This window comes from Cyprinodon variegatus, unplaced genomic scaffold, assembly GCF_000732505.1.
Source record: "Cyprinodon variegatus isolate N-32 unplaced genomic scaffold, C_variegatus-1.0 Scaffold116, whole genome shotgun sequence".
Lineage (NCBI taxonomy): Eukaryota > Metazoa > Chordata > Actinopteri > Cyprinodontiformes > Cyprinodontidae > Cyprinodon > Cyprinodon variegatus.
In genome coordinates this window covers 1193567-1211477 of record NW_015150569.1, presented here as the reverse complement: position 1 = coordinate 1211477, position 17911 = coordinate 1193567, and the positions used below count along the sequence as shown (strand labels likewise).

The following is a 17911-nucleotide window of genomic DNA, read 5'->3' as shown; positions in this document are numbered from 1 at the left end:
ACTTAGACAAATTTTATTGTAATTTTGTTACAAAGAGTGTATACAAAACAAAACTTCATTTTGTACAGCTTTCATGACATTTCCATTTCTTAAAGTGCTGGAGTGATCAAATGTAAACAGTGTGGGAGAAAAAAAACATGGTGCAAAAAAATGCTTTTATATGGAAGTTTAGAGTATTAAATATATATGGTGCAAAGATGCAGTGTTTTGGTTTGGTGTTGTCAGTGTGAGCCAGAGTCTGTGACATGAATAGAGTTTTCTCAACGGTTCAGCAGTCTGATGGCGGTGGGGAAGAAGCTGTTTCGGAATCTGCTGGACCTGCATCGAATGCCTCTTCCCAGAGGGCAGCATGGAGAAAGGTCCATGGTGGGGATGTGAGGCGTCACTGATAATGTTACGGGCTCTGGACATGCAGCGCACAAATGAAATGTATTTTATGGAAGGAAGAGAACCGTCGATGATGTTCTCTTCTGTTCTCACCACTCTTTACACCTTCTTCCAGTCTGCGGCGCTGCAGCCCCCAGTGAGACAGCTGGTCAGAGCGCTCTCTATGGTGCCTCTGCAGAAGGTTATTAGGATGGGTGGGGGCAGGTGAGCTTTCCTCATCCTTCGCAGGAAGATGGTGGATCATTAAAATAAGTGGTCCTTCTAACTGTCAATCAATCTGGTGATGTGTCTAGATAAGGTCGTCCTACATGTTCGTCCCCATTTTCACTTACCGGTGGTGAGTCTGACAGTGAAAAAACTGCAAATCTTCCTTTGGAAAGTAAGCTTGTTAGTGATGCAAACAGCAACTTGAAGTGGGCTTGTGCATGCTCTAACACACATTTAATAGGCATTCCCTCTCAGGAGCAAGTACAGGGTTGTGCATGTGCATTTTTTTTTTAATTAGCACAAATCCTCCACTATACCTTTAGGCAAGGTATATGGCTAATACTTTTGCGTCATTTCCACAACACCTTTTTCTTCCACTAAACCTTCCGCAATCATTCTTGGAAACACCACTCTGGGAAAAGTCAGATTTTTTCCTGTAATAATTTTTTCCGCCTGTACGTTGGACAATACTTGGTTCAACAGTTCTGACCAATTATCATATAAGCCATAACATGGGAATGGTAAAACATTCATGTACTGAAAATACATTTTCATTGCTCTTATTTAATTTTCAAATTTTTTGATATAATAAAGCTATTAATATGTATAAACCAAGCGGAACACTGTGGCGATGAATAGATAAATATATATTCAAATTTTCTGAATTATATAGTCAAGCAGGAAACTCCTCTGCGGTATTACAGTTTACTGAGACACAACCTTAGGCAGCTGCTCAGTGGAGTTGAAAAAAAAATCTCTTTCACCATCTAGAGGTTAAAATGCAGTACTGCACTCCTCCTGAGATGAGCTGGCTGAATAAATGTCTGCACCTCCTGGTGATAAGGACTTTAACCTGTAGTCTGCCACACCCTGAAAGCACCTTTAAAAAATGGCTACTTAGATTTTCTTAAGCACTAATACAGCACAGAAGCCACAGAAAAGTATGAGGTTTGCATAAAGAAACATAACAACCATTACAGCGTTATACATAAACAGTCAGAGAGAGGGAATGTATGGACGCTACACAGTCCATGCTCTTTAAAATGTAAATAAATGACTTACAATACTAAAATATAGGTCCTGCGTCACAGAGAAGATCCCTCATTCTGCTGTTGTTTTCACCTTCAGACCCCAAAACAGCTAAGATGGTAGATTTTATGTTTTTTTTTTTTTGTTGTTGCTATCAGCTTATATTGATGTTTCTAGCAAGATTAGAGTAAGAGTAGCAGCACTGGAAATGTAAACAAGTTTTTTTTTAAAAGCTCCACCTTGAAAAAAGGGTAAATGAAGCACACTCACTCATACCCCAGTGTTATCACACGGATATAAAATGTACGTACCAGATCCGAAGAGAAAATGTTTTAAAAAAAACACACACGGCTGTCCTGCTGATGACCCTTCTGCTGCTCAGTCCATTAGGCAGATCCCTCTCACTCTTTGCATTTATTTATCGCCGCCCCTATTTGTCTCCTTCCCTAAGAACAAACACATCCTGATTCACCAGCCATAAACATAATGGAAGGAAACCCAGCGCAAAGGCCAGATAGATAACATAGATATTTGACACAGTGTGGAAAAAAAATCTGCACAGCGGGAGCAGAAATACATTGTAAATTTAATCACCATTGTTTGCTTTTAGTCAGCAGTGTCAAAATAGGCTTTGTTTCTAAAATTTCATATAAAATAAATAAGCTGAGTATCTGCTTTAATATATACATTACTTTTTAGGTTAATTAGACTGATTCTAATTCCCAACTAATAATTATTTAATCAGTGTTTCCGTATGATACACCAGAGAGGCCCATTTCTGTTGGCCAAAACAGAAAAGAGAATATTTATGTTATTCTTATGTCTGGAAATGGCTGTAAAATTACCGCTGCTCCCTGAACCTACTTTACAGCCAGAGAAAAGGACTGAACAGTTTTCAAACCAATGAAACCCTGATAAACATGGCTGATATGGACCATATCACCTGTTGTCACTACTTTGAACAATCAAGCTGTTAGAATCTACCAAGTATGCCTGAGGGAAAAATTTGCCTTAAATTTACTCAGGCAAATGTAATAATCATTTGAGTAAAGGCAAATTGTGAAATAAAACACTATGTGTCAAATTTCAAACAAGTTTTATAATTTATTTTCTTAAACAAATATGAAAAAATAGACAAGATAATTTTACTAAACAGGTGTTTGCTCATGATCTTTACAAAAAAGGAACTATCACAAATGGATAAGATGTGATTCAAAGAGTAATATGCAAAACTTATGTTCTAAGCTGGAATGCTAAGCTTTCTCTGAAAACCACAGCTAAGAACTGCTGTTAATAAACAACTACCTCATGATATAGACTCTAGTTGGCTTCTCTTCAGCAATAGAATTGCTGCTAACGTTGCTAAAACTGGATACAAAGTGCATTTTTGTTTTACTGTGTATTATAATAGTTGTTAAGTTTTACATAGTTGATATTTTAGTTTGTTGGTATTTTCTTTAATACGGGAAATTTTAATACCAACCTAATCAAAAATAAAGACTGAAAAATATTTTTAGTTACATTCAAATCAAATATCAAACATTAATAATCAAACATTTCAAAAAGCAATAATTATAATGCAGAATGCTTGATTTAGGTTTTAGCCATGTTCTCCCTTATATTTAGTTTGCTTCTGATTCAATATTTTCTGTGCACACCCAGTGAGAATGATAGGCACCATAAAAAAGAGAATAAAGGGGCTCTTTGAATAGATAATAAATATTTTTTTGTTTGTCAGATGCAACTGCAAAAAAGATAACTTACATTTTAATCACATATCGACTAAGGAGGGGCTGTGAATGTGAAGGGTTCATGTGTTCATGTAATATGCTTGTCATGTTCTTGGCACTGGTGACTGGCTTAATGGTTCATTCCATTCACCTGCCTTGCACCACCTAGTTTCTAATCACTGTTCATCTTATCCACCTGCTCCTGCTTCTATGCAAATTGCTTGCTCCCAGTCATCAGTGACAGATTATTTGAGCCTTCGGTGAGAGATCTCTAGTGTAACTGTTGTTGTACTGATTACCTGATCCTGACCAGTTCTGCCCTCGGACCTTTGAGCCTGCCTGTTCCTGTTTCGGATTTGTTTGCCTGATCTGTCTTCGGACTTCTGCTGGTTTCTTCTTGTGGACTGAAGCTGGATCTGCCTCCTTACTTCGACTTGGATTTCCCTTCGGTACCTGTTGAGATCTCTGATCTTCTGGTCTGGAGTCTTGTTAAAGAGGAACACCAATTTTTTTACTTTGGTCCCTTGATTTCATGTTATTACATTATGTTCTACTCACCCATATTAGTTTTGTGTCATTTGGAGCTGTTATGAAGATATTCCGTTTTGTTATATCCAAGTAACGTCTTCCTATGGGCAACGAGTTGAAGGCACAAACTAAACTATTCAAAATGTATTATTTATGGTACAGCGGCATTCATAACATGTAGGGGAATCACTGTCCTCCAGACATCCGCGGTTATATTTTTTATATTTATATCTTTTAAAAACAAAGCGGATTGTGTATGACGTCATCCGCGTGCACCAGACTGGAGTTGTGATAAGCAGCCCGGGCCACAGGCGGCTCAAATCGATATGGACGTCCATCATATTCAAACTCATCAATGTCATAATCTTAATCGTTCAATTCTATTTCCAGAGCGAGATCATCTGTGGTAGTAGCACTAGACATCTTCCAGGCATGTAAGTAAAACTAGCAGCAGTTCAGCGGACAGAATGAATGAATGGTAGCCGACGCGTGCGGATGACATCATACACACTCCACTGTGTTTTAAAAGATAAATAATAATAAAAACCGCAGATGTTTGTGGGACAGTGATTCGCCTACATGTTATAAATGCTGGTGTACCATAAAGAATACATTATGAACAGTTTAGTTTGTGCCTTCAACTCGTTGCATATAGGAAGACGTTACTTGGATATAGCAAAACCAATTATATCTTCGTAACAGCTCCAAATGACACAAAACTAATATGGGTGAGTAACATGATGTAATACCTTAAAACCAAGGGCTCAATGTAAAAAAAAAAAGGGTGTTCCCCTTTAACCTCTTTGACACCGGCTTGGGCTTCATCCTCTGGAAACTCCTGCTTAGGTGCTCGTCAGCCAGTTCAGCAATCTTCAGGCTTTGGCTCCTGGAACTCTCTGGGCAGTGTTCACCGTGTGCTGTTGTTAGACATCCAGTTCGATTGTACTCCTTCCTCTGGGCACAAACTAAACTCTAAAACCAGGTTAGTGACTCGCGTGCACGTGATCACCGTCCGTCAGATTTACGTGGTCACTAATCTGAGTTTTACATCTACAGAGATTTCAGCCTTTGACGCCCTTGTTGCTGAGTTGCAGATCCGATGTAATTTAATAAACGCTTTTGTGAATCACACTAATCTGTTTGCTTCGAATTGTGGGACATCAGTCCAGAGCCCAGACAATGCTTGAGTAAGGTTTGCTAGTACGCTCCAATGGATATGATGCTTGCTGAGAAGGACCAGTTTATCATTGTACAGATACAATGGTTTTTATTTTGCCAGAATCTAATTTAAGCTTTGAACTAAAATCTGAGCAACAGACTGATTAACTCTATTGAACTCTAAATACTTGCAATTGGAATTATCACACTGAATTTAAGTTGAATTACATGTCTCCATTACATGTTTCCAATCCAAAGAGCCATTTTGCTCTAAGCAAAGAAATCTAAGTAAAAGCAAAATGTAACATGCCTTTTTAATCAAACACAACCTATTATTTTTATTGAATATTTTCCATTTTAAATCTGTTGCCATCTTAAAAAACCAAGTGTTAATTTGTATCATTAGCTTTTAAAATAAGGAAAAACAAAACGATTCATAAACATGAATGAAGATGAATGGACTACCCTCTGCAGGTTATTTGATGTGAAAAACACAATTATAAAACCCATCATTTTGAAGCTAATTAAAAGAGAAATACTTCTAAAAAAACACACATTTCTGGTTCTTTAATTATTATTTTTTTATCATTCTGTTGTGAAAATTCAATTAGGATATTATTCATAAGGGGAATAATGGCCTAGTGGTTAGAGCAGTGCTCTTGTGCTCAGAGAAGCTGCAAGTACCCGGCTTGATCCCTACAACCTGCACCCTTGGTCCCTGATCAAGACCCTTAACCCCACACTGCTCCTTGGGCGCCACACAATGGCAGCCCAATGCTCCTCTAGGGGATGGGTTAAATGAAGAGCTACATTTATCCAGTTTTAGATTAATAGGTTCAATTATTATTTTAAAACAACTAAATCTTCTAATATTTGTTATTAGAGTACATTGGTCAGTTCTTTATATCATTTTCAGCCACTGTTAGAAGCCCTAGAGGTTCCAAAGAGCCACATGAGGCTCCAGAGCCACAGATTACCTCCGGTCTGTTAGTTGTCTCACTAGACAATAACATCGCCTAAAGCTTAATTACCTCAATGGGATTTTTTAATAATAAAAAGCAGAGTGAACTGGATCCATAGAAATAAGTCCTAAAGAATATCTGTTCTTTGAATTGGTCATGTTCTTTGAATCAGAATGCTTATTATTAGCAGATATTTATTTTGGACCACAATTAAAGAGCCAATCGTTTGCAAACTTTCAACTATTTCAAATTTTTTTAATCAGATACTGCTAATACTAAGTTGTTTGACCAATATGCAAACGCTCTAATACAGTAAGACAGCAACAACTACATCCCGATTACACATCTGAAAGGGGGACATAGCAGTGGCAGCATCATGCTTTGGGGATTTTTTTTTTATTATTATTTTTTTTTTTTGCAGGGACATGGAAGCACATCAGGATTAATGGTGAGACTGACCCAAAAAGGGGCGTCAATTTTGGAAGAAAACCTGTTGGAAGACTTAAGAACAGCCAAACAACCTACAACCAGATCTACAATGAAATGGTTTAGATCATTTTTGTTTAATTCTGGTCCTTGATATCCACTGTCCTGCATCATTTAAGATCTCTGCTTCTAAACACCCCAAAAAAATAATCGGGTCATAAGCAGGACTCTGGAAAACTTGACTGCATCCTGAGGAGGTAATTCAACGATTTGATTCAGGTTTGTAAGCAGATCCACATCTTAAAGGACACTGGATGATGTGGATCTTATCTTATTTAGATCAAAAACATATTAATCTGGTAAAATTACACAAAGTGCAGAAGTGGTTGATAATTAATTAGAATGCTTAACAAATATTAGTGCAGTCACCCAGTTTTGCGGGGGAAAAATATTCATTCAATTTTCATTCCTATAACTTTTCTCCCATTTAACAATTTTCCATTATTCTCTCAGTTAAAAACAGGGAATATTACAAAAAAATAAATACAATGTCTAAGTTGCGATGTGTCTGGATGTGAAAACGTTGCGTATTTTAGCAAGGGTCCATACGTTTTTCAAGTGAAAATATTAACTTTTTCCTGAAGCTGTGGAGTTAAAACTACTCCACGGTGAGCATAGTTTCACTGAATCGCCTACATGTCCAGGCATCACTACTCTGACCACTCCAGTAGGTGGAGTTGCAGCGTAGAGCCACGATGCCGCCCCTTTCACCTCCCTCTCGCAGCACCTCTTCACCTGACACTTTTGCGCACTGGGAATCTGGAGCCACACATTCATCACATCACATCCAAAGCGCCGGTACTGGGAGTGGGGGCTGAATCTATGATATATATTTTTTTCAGTCTTCAGTTTCAACACCTATTGCTTGTGAAAATGCGTCGCCCTATTGTGATTTTTGTCAGTTTTATAAAACTGTGTTTTTTTCGTCGGGTGGAATTTGTTGTCACGGTGGTTGTTTTTTGTCCGTTTGTGTTTGGGTGAATCCGTACCTCTGTGCACAGGAGACTCGCTTCTTACTGCAGCTGCATCAAAGAACCTGGAGACTGACTCACCATCACCTGCCTCCGAAGCAACTCCTAAAACGATTCCCTGTTCTGGATAGTGTCTGATATCAGGAACCTTTACGCATGAAAGACTCCAAGATGAGGTTGATTTTCTCAACAATGCATAAGAAGTTGGACATGTAAGTGCGATCAAGGCCACTGAAATCAATCCATGAATTTGTCTGACTTCTTTTTGATCCGAATATATCTCCCAGTTTAACTGTATGAGTGTGTTTCTTACCCTGACTTCTGTTTGGGAGACGTAACGGAAACTATTTAATAAGTTGCTTTAAAAATCCAAGGGAATTCAAAACTCGAACCTCATCGATGTATTAGAGGATAAAATGGCTTAAAGTATATTCTTTGTGCTATATTTTCAATTTTCCGTAACCTTCCAACAGACCTTTACGCAACGCGCATCTGGATCTTGTTTTTACGCGCGCCTGCCATTCTTTATTATGAACGCCGGAGTGAACACCTCCAAGGGGAATGAGGACTCTAATTTCCAGAGTGACTTTACAGCACGGGGGGAGGCCGGGCCCTTTGTATAACCACGCTGCAGCATGCCCTCCTTCCCCAACGACTCGGAGTGCCTCCTGCGTAACTGCAGCTGGGAGGAGATCTACAACACAAGCGGCGCTGATCAGTCTGCACCTCCGCTCAACTACTACTCAATCCCTCTCCTCACGTTAATCACCGTCGCCTGTTCGCTGCTGTTTCTGGTTGGAATGACAGGGAATGTCATGACCATCCTGGTGGTGAGCAAGTACAGGGACATGCGCACCACCACTAACCTCTACCTGTGCAGCATGGCTGTGTCCGATCTGCTTATTTTTCTTTGCATGCCACTGGACCTCTATCGTATGTGGAGGTACCGGCCTTGGAACCTCGGAGATGCGCTCTGCAAACTTTTCCAGTTCGTGTCAGAGTCTTGCACCTATTCCACCATCCTGAACATCACCGCGCTGTCAGTGGAGCGCTATCTGGCTATATGTTTCCCACTGCGCGCCAAGGCTCTGGTAACCAAAAGGAGAGTGCGCGCACTGATCTGCATCCTTTGGACGGTATCCCTGTTTAGCGCAGGGCCTGTGTTTGTTCTGGTGGGAGTGGAGAGGGACAGTAATGAACAATCTAACACTTTGGACGTTGAAGACACGCGGGAGTGCAGGATGACGCAGTACGCAGTTGAGTCGGGTCTAATGGGAGCCATGGTGTGGCTGAGTTCGGTGTTTTTCTTCATGCCAGTGTTTTGTCTGACGGTGCTGTACAGCCTCATAGGCCGCAGACTGTGGCAGAGGCACAGAGAGACTAATATGAGCTCCCGTGTGGCTCACAGGGACAAAAGTAATAGACAGACCATCAAGATGCTGGGTAAGTTGAAATATTTATTGTAATAAATGGTTAAATTGTATATACAATTAAGGTTTAACAAAACATATTAAGAAAGAGTTAAACTAAACAAAAAAACAAAAAAATCTTAACTGGTATTATTGGCAATATGGTTCACTACTCAGGGCAGCCTTGGATGGAGCCAGATCAAGTCCAAAAATCAGTTATGGTTCCTCTTAATAAATTTGAGTATAATTGGAAAGATTTCAAAATAAATTTTTGTTGTTTGGTTTGACATACATGTTTATTTCTGAAAATCAAGTAAACAATGACAGAAAAAAAACAAAATACAATTTCAAAGAAGATTTTAAAACTGTTGTATCGTTTGTTACAATATAGCATTTGGTGGTTCAGGTCAGTACCTCAGGGATGATTTTTGTGTCATTTTAAATTTATTCTTATGTTTACTCACACAGTGATTGTTTTTTGTTTCTCCTGTTTTCCTAATAATTGCATGGTCCCTGTTTGTTTGATTTTTAGACTGTCCTTGTTGGAATTATTTACCAACATACATCATTCTACCTTTATGACATACATAATAACATGAGAAATTGTTTTTTTCCCATTTTCCAGCAACTATTGACATCCTCCTTAAAATGGCCACAAAAAGCCACAATAATCCCTGATAGCTTTTCAGTGATTGCTGTTTCAAAGCAAAAAAATGGAAAATTGATTTGAATGGAACTGCATTGTGGAAGTTTGTAGCACTGTTTCCTTGAAACTAAAAGATCCTGGGTTTGAATCTCAGCATGAAGTTTGCCATTCTCTCTACAGTAGTCTTAAAACCCAACTGCTAGGCTGATTGGTGATTCTAAATTAGCCTTAGGTGTGTGTGGGGGCATGGTTGTATGCCTCTGTTGCTCTGCGATGGGCGAACAACCTGTCCAGGATGTACCCTGCCTTTCATCCAGACACTGCTGAAGATAGCCACCAGCCACCCATGGACCTGATACACAAGCAGTAGAAGATGGATGGGTGGATGAAATAAAGGGGAAAATGTGGCAGAGGAGTGATCAGGAAGCAAAGACAACCAAAGACTTGTTGTTAATCAGGTCAAATTTATGAATTGTTACAAAAACATTTGCAAGGTGTGGACTGCAGGTTGAGTTAGTCTGAAAGGGGACACGTCTCGCTTTAAAATCCTTCCTTTTTGTCTTTATGATGTAGAAGTGAAATGATTCGTTAAAAATAATCTATTTCTTTAAATCATTGTCGACTATTTTTCAGACAGACAATTTGACAAACAACAATAAATGAATCAATCAAATACACACGAAAGAGACTAGTTTCAATAACAAAAATTCACGTGACCATAAATAGAAATCGAATTAAATTGTTAACTGTAGTATATGAACAGTAAAGAATACTATCTGTTAAAAGAACAACCTATTCAGAGCAGTAATTAAGACAAAAAGGCGCAGAAATTTAAACATTTTCCATGGAAATTCTATTTGGCTGTAAATATGATCTAACCAGGACATTAAGAAACATATTTTTAGCTTGATCAAATTCTGTAAAAAAAAAAAAAAAGAAAAAAAAGGCACATTTGCTGACAAATATTTATACATACACTTAAAGACGTTTATAGTTAATCTTTAATATTTTGAGTACCAAACTTTTTCCAAATTTTTGCCATTTGCAGTGGATTTGAAATGTGTGGCAAATGGTTTTGGTTTTCTAATTCACAATAATTGATAGTTGCAACCCTAGTTGCAAATCCTAAAGTAGATCTGCAATTCTTTGCTCAGAAATTCTTGTTTTTGAAACTCCACAAGCACCTTTTAGACCCGTCCTCTGAGGTGTGTATCAGAGCAAATCATTAAGTGCATCCTTTTTAAATACAAATTTAAAATGCCCTTCCTTTCCAGGTTTGGGTGGATGGGTAAAGCCTGTGACTCATGTACAGATGCCTGCAGTTCAATTCTACCCACTGACCTTGGCTGCATTTCCCCACCCACCCCATATACCCCTATTTCTTGTCAGCTAACATTGTTCCTGTCAGTGAGAGGTAATTGAGTGAAAGGATGACAAACAATAAAACAAAAAACAATTCACACAGCTGTGCAGGAGAATTATGTTTTGGTGTAAAATCCACAACAAAATGAATGGCCTCTAAAACAAAACTTAGAACCAGAGTCTGCCATTGTTGTTATTTGTGTCATTTCAATGTGTGTTAAGGGAGAAGTGTAGCTCACATTGGCTGGCATACGCAAAGACACCGGCTTATTTATAAAGATAGAGGTTTCCACATGGATGGGGTGTCACTGTCGGTAAGGACAGCAAAGTCTCCTCATCTAAACCTTAGATGCTAAGAGGAAGATGAGAAGTCTCACAACCAACACAGCAGAGGAACTTAAGGCTCCTTAAAACCTCAACAGAACCCTAGACTGATCCTTTCTTTATTGTTTTTTTTTTTTTTTTTATGATAATCTCATTTTCTGACCAACCCTAGTTTTAAGTTTTTATTAACAATAAGCCAGAATCATTATAGTGCACAGAAACACACAGCTGGAATATATTGCTTTTTGCAAGACAATGGTTACATAGGTTTTACCTTTTGATTAGTAAATAATTAAGTAAAAGTCATTTGAAATAGTTTCTAAATGTATTGACAGCACTTATGCGTAATTGCTGTTCCTGCTAGTCTCCATGAAAAAGAAGCATATTAAAAACAGCTGAAAATCTTTAGGTGTGCCTCTTCTGGATTACAGTTATCCTCATCTGGCCATCTCTATAAACACTTCCGAAAGGCTCAAAGTGTTAAATAGAGGACAGAGAGAAGAAAAATTGTGGTACTAATTTTAAAGAAACTGTATTTTAATGATGGTTTGCAATAGGTCTAAGGGGGGACTGCAACTAATGATTGTTTTGCAAATCAATTAATCTGTTTAATCAGTTTTTATTTGTTATTAATAGATTAGTAATCAGATAGCTAATAATTCCATGATGAAGACTTTTTTACGAAATCAAACAAGGTGAAACTAAAACTTTTTGACTTGAGGGGTACTGGATAGAACCCATTAACAGAGATTTTTTTTATTTTTTTAATCTTAAATGCAAAATGTAAGTTGACATATTTTTTTTTACAAATTTGATATAATTACTCCTCTAAGTGGTCACTCTGTCAGCTAAAGGCATGCTTTACAGGCTCTATACCCTAGTTAACGATTAATTGATTTCTAAATTATTTGATTATTTCAATAATCTATAAATTACAATTAGTCTGATTAATTGTTTTAGCCCTATCTATGGGTGAAACAACTTACTGCTCAGGGCCGCATGATTTGCGGGTAAGCACAGACTCTGAATACAGTTATTTGTACTTCCAGGTATTGTGAAAAAAAAAGTTTTTGTTGACAGAATAAAAAGTATTTGCAGTCAAACATAGCGTCTCTCGTAATGATGCAAAATTTAGCTTTTAAAAGGGGTATTGTATTGTATTGATGTATTTATTTAAAAAATCTGGGCTGCACTAGCAATTCTTTACAAAGAGGCTTTCATGCAACAAAAAATAAACCCTGGTCTGGACTTATTGAAAAGTTTTATTTAAAAAAAAGTAATTTACTGGTTTACTGTTGTCTCATAACTGCTCACCATTTTTCATTCACTACCATCTGCTTCTCTCCTTGCTCCTTCTCTCCAAGTGGTGGTTGTGCTGGCGTTTGTCTTGTGCTGGTTACCCTTCCACGTGGGTCGCTACCTGCAGTTCCGCTCCCTTGACGCTCCATCTCCACTGCTGTCCGTGCTGTCTGAGTACTGCAGCCTGCTGTCTGTCGTGCTCTTCTACCTGAGCGCAGCGATAAACCCTATCCTCTACAACACTATGTCATGGAAGTACCGCGGTGCGGCAGCACGCCTATTTGGACTGACTGACGGCCAGCCATCCCGGTGCCGCACAGCCAGCACTTTAAAGGGAGATAGCTCGAATGGCTGGACCGAATCCACAGTGAGTTTGTGAATGCAACTTTGTTGATCCAAAGACCTGAAATGCATTACTTCTATTGGAGAGAAGAACAGTCTCCAAGAAATTGTTTCTATTGACTGAAATAACAAAAAGGCTGAAAAATGCTTAATCTGAATTGTTTCAATAGCTATTTTGTTTTTTGTTTTTGTTTTTGAACGCTCCAGTGCTTATGAAATTATTTCAGCAAGTGCCATAACATTTGAAAGTGGTGACTAGTGGAGGGTAAAATAGCTTTACCCGTAAGTGCTTCTTGATGTGCATATGAACAAGAAAAGAGCATTTGTATATATAAACCTAAATATCATACACATCAATAAATGCCTTATATTGTATTCTGGATGACAATGGAAGCACTGTAGAATTTGAAATTTGTTGCACTTGTCTGTACTCCGTCAGAGTGAGGCAGACGTGCAGAGTGTGTTTGACTGTTAGTGATGCAGACTTAGTCGTCTTTGTTTTCCAAGATACCTGTACGTAGAATTTCCAACCCACACTTTTGTTAATGCTGCAAACAGGAGTCCATCTAGCTTTATCAGCATAAAAGGTTATTCTGGTGTTTTTGGTTCCTGAACGGAAGTGATTATAAGATTATCAGCTTAGTTTATTGTAGAGACAGGCAGGTTGGATCCGAGGGTCAGTTAACCCTTTTTCCAATCTAGACCCCCATTTTTTGCCATCTAATACCATACCTCTTCACTAATAACCTTTTGTTAAGTATAGTTTCAAAAATTGCAGATGCCTAAGTTTGGATATAGTCATACCTCCTCAAATACCATGAATATTTGAATTGAAATGTATATTTGGTGATGTATATTTAAAAAAAAGTTAGTTTACTCCTGCAGAGAAGTACAGCTGATTATTAAGAAATGTTGACATGTTGATGTCTAATATATGTTCTACATTTTGCTAATTAAACAAAAGCTACCTGCAAAGAATATATTTTATAGCTAAAAAAACACTAATAAAGTTAGTCTCTAAGATGCTTAATTTCGCCATTTGTTAGTTTGTTAGTCTGACTCCTGTTTTCTGTCCTGGGGAAAATTTCCGCTAGTCCTCAGTTTCAGTGTTGATATTCATGAATGGGTTCTTTGAATGTACAACCTTTTCTGAATCTTTCAACACCATCTCAGTGAGATCCAGATGTGGGCTTTTTCTTCTGTTTAGATCTCTTTCCTAAATCTCTGTCATTCCTTGGTGGATTTACTGGAATGTTTTGGGGTCAATCCTGCTTTGTTAATTGTTTTAAAAGATTCTCTTACATTTTCCTCAAGCAGCCTGATATATGATAAAATTCAAGGTGGATTATATGACGCAGAGCTAATCCAGCCTTGAATGCCTAATCCATGATAGTTCCACTTTCATATTTCATAGTTGGTATGAACTTTTCCTCCTGGAATGCCGTACTTTGTTTAATGCAAACAAGCCCTTCATTCTTTAAAACTCGCATGTCTAAAGAACATTATTCCAGAGGGTTGTGTCTTTTTGCCACATTATCTCAAACTTTAGTCTGATCTCCATGTCTTATCTTAGAGGTCAGATATTTCCTCCTTGCACACATAACATGAAAGTTCATCTGCCCACTCTATTTCTGGTTCTACAGGCTTGTATTTTTGTATCGATGCTAGAAGGACCCTGCTCTAGATCTTATGGTGAAATGTAGGGGCATCTTGTACCTAAAAAAAATTCATTTGAAAGAAAAAAAAAAAAAATTGGATTACACATTTTTTCACCATAATACCATTAAAGTAATTTTGAATGTACTGTGCAAGAAGTGTTAGTCATATTTCTCACTGCACTTAAGAAAATCCCAAACATCTAAATGAATATGTCTTCATTCCGAAAAGCTTTACTCACTATGTGCTTTGTTATTTGAAAACGCTTCTAATGTAGATTTATTTTTTTCTAACACTGCTTTATTGTTTTGGGGGAGCTAAATTCATGTCTGTTATCTGAATGCAGATTGTTGTTTAATTGGTTTTACAAACTTTGATCTAATTATAGAAAATTATCATTTGATTTATACAAATATTCTTTTTTTCTTTTATGATTCAGTTTTAGTGTAAATGTTGCCACTCAAAGCACACACATTATGTTTTGGCTCTTTTTTGTTTAAAAGATATATACCCATGGCATTACAGAACAAGCCCATTTGTTAAAAAAAGGCATTTAAAGCATCCAAACTAAAAAAATAAGCTTTTTTATATGTACTGTGCTCTTGTATTCAGCAGCCAACTGGCAAGTGAATATTATTAGAAGTAGGAAGTGTGCAAAACAGAGTGTGCCATACATGGTGTTATTCTTTGGTCCAATTAAGAATTTATAGGCCATTATGTCATTCCTGCTTTAGCATGTCAATTAATGCTTTCTAAGGCTTACTTCTGTGCAGCAGTTCAAATTACCGCAGCCATGCACTGGATTTAATATGTGGCCTCTTGGCAGTAAAGAATGTATTTCTGCTGAATAAATTTTTCTGACTGTACATACTGTTGACAGGATAACATATTTATAAATGTACTAAATGTATAATGATTAAAAGTCGGAAAAAAATAACAATTTTGTTCTTTTTTGTGGTTTTGTAAAATGTTCATCTGGCAGTTAATGTATTTGTGTACTACTAAGTTGTGTTGCATTAAAAATAAGGAAAAGAAATTCATGCTCAATATCTGTACCTGTAATTTATGTAGCATATGGTGAAATACAGCAATAATTTTCCCCAAGGGATCTGAGATAATACGTAATGATTCCCCCATTTGCCCCCTGCTTTACCTCCTGTACCGGTGTTAACCAGAGACACAACAGTGTGATGTCTGTCATCTTAGCCTTTATTATGCCCTAATGACCAGGACTAACACCAGTCTATTACTTCAAATAGCCTCAAAGACCCCAGAGTGCTTAGCATCAACAAGGGATTAAAGCATCCCTTAGTCAACTCTGAGGTCAACTGGGTACACAAAAACAAAAGGGGGAATGCGCAGAAACCTTCCAGTTCAGTTGTTTTATATAGCTCCAATTCATCCCAAGTCACTTCACAGAATCGATTTAATCAACTTATACAGACAGATCAGTGAAAAAGGTTTAAATTTAGGGAAACCTGAATTCACTACTGGATGAGCACAAGAGCGGAGAGTACCTTTCATTGTGCCACTGACTTTGCAGCAAACCCTCAGACTTAGCATGGCTAACTGGACTCTACTCATTCTTATGTATGCATGTATGATGATTTTAGTCTTGCGTGCCTTTGTATTGTCCTGTGATGGATGGGTGAACTGCCTATATGTAACCCACCTCTTGCAAAATGACTGCTAGAGCTTGATACCAGCCTCCCATGTGACCAGCAGGACAGAGCGGGGCAGAAAAGATGCATCTATGCTGTGTGAAGCCTCTGCCACCATGTTTCAGAATTAGAAATGTGCATCTAGACTTGTGTGCACTCTCTGTTATTCTGCTAAGCATCAGAAAAAAAAACCCCATACATTTTAACTGTGGTATCATCCTTTTCCCAATATTTTACTCTGTACTACATGGCTTGTAGAAATATTAACTTAAAAAACTTTACGGAGTGCATGACCAATATGTTCAGGTCTCCCACCTAAGAAGTGGATTTCCGAAGCTCTTCTAAAATCCTACAAGACTATAGCAATTACATTTTTAGATGAAACTGCTGTAGAAATGTAGAAGTAAAAGTATGTATAAGCTGATTTAAATGTTAGAGGGGAGTAATACGCTGTTAAAGAGATAGGTGAGGTGGGGGGGATTTAAATCATGATTTGTCATGACTGTGTATGTGTTCTAAATTCATTTTAGACGCTGATGATTGCCAGTTCAATCTGAAAAACTCACAAGGAAAGAAAAAGACAATTAGAATAATTTTACAGATACAATTAATTTAGTCTTTGGTACTCAGACCTCGACAGGAAACATAAGAGGCGCTGAATTTTTTTGATATGCATAAGCAGGAGTAAAGAACAGGGGTGTTTCCCCCCAGGCCTGAAACTGGTAGTGGAGTGCAGATAGATGAAAATGGTCAGTCCATAGACTGATGGTTGGCGAGACGATCTGTCTGAGCTGTATGGAGAGATCCAGTGGACTGCGTGAGCTGATACTAGTGCTTCACTCTGGGACTTGGAAAATGGAAGTCCAGCTTGGATAACACAGGTTGCTTGAACCTGTCCATGACCTGACCAAGCATAAAGCGACAGTGGAGAGGAAAACCTACCAATTGGGAAGAACATGGCGGTCTTCTGCTGTACTGGTTGAGATGAGACAGGGAATGCAGTAAGAGTCAGAGAGGAATGACAGTCTGATGGAGTCTTAGCTACAATGGTGGAGGAGTGGCTGGAAATGGGTTGAATTGGGGTCATCTGAATTGAAGCAGACATAGTTCAACCACTGTGCCTGTGCTTTGGGTAGCAGACTGAGTTGTGGATTTGGAGACCTTTAAAGATGAAATCTGGATGCTGATTGGGCTTTCGTGGAGGTGCAGTTCAAAGCTGATTGGCCTGTGTCGGAGGCAGATGAGGGTAAGTAATCAGTTTATTCAGTTGAACTTATGCCTAGGCTTCATTGTGCAAACAAAATGCAAACCAGCTGAGAGTCTGCAACCAACTGTGCTACAGAGACTCAGAATGAACATATCTGAACTGACCCAACGGTCATAGGAAGAGCAGTCGTCTGTCCAGTTTTTTTCATCGTATTTTTTAAATCCTTCTACCAATGTGATAAAGTACTTCATTCACTTCAATTCAGTTCAATACAAATATACATAATTAATCCCAAATGGAAATGAGATGTTGTTATAGGTGTCTATTAGAGATGGGAATCAAAAACTGATTCCTGTTCAGAACCGGTTCCGTGTGTTCCAATTCCATGGCACCATTTGGCAGCTCTCTTAACAATTCCAGGCAGCACCAGAGCCTAGCTCTGGGCAGCATCAAATTTTTTTATGCAAGTTACACACACGGCATTCAGTAAGCAAGTACGACGCGACCAGGCGCAAGTCTAGCGCTGTCAAAGCGATCAAAAATTTGG

General features: G+C 38.1%; 1 protein-coding gene across 1 annotated transcript; it reads left to right on the top strand.

The window, feature by feature from the left end:
- Window positions 1-8084: 8084 nt before the first annotated feature.
- On the top strand, window positions 8085-12915 carry ghsr (growth hormone secretagogue receptor). Its single transcript, XM_015375271.1, has 2 exons — window positions 8085-8901; window positions 12564-12915. The coding sequence occupies exons 1-2, from the start codon at window positions 8094-8096 to the stop codon at window positions 12875-12877; spliced, it is 1122 nt and encodes a 373-aa protein (XP_015230757.1). The 5' UTR covers window positions 8085-8093; the 3' UTR covers window positions 12878-12915.
- The last annotated feature ends 4996 nt before the right edge of the window (window positions 12916-17911 follow it).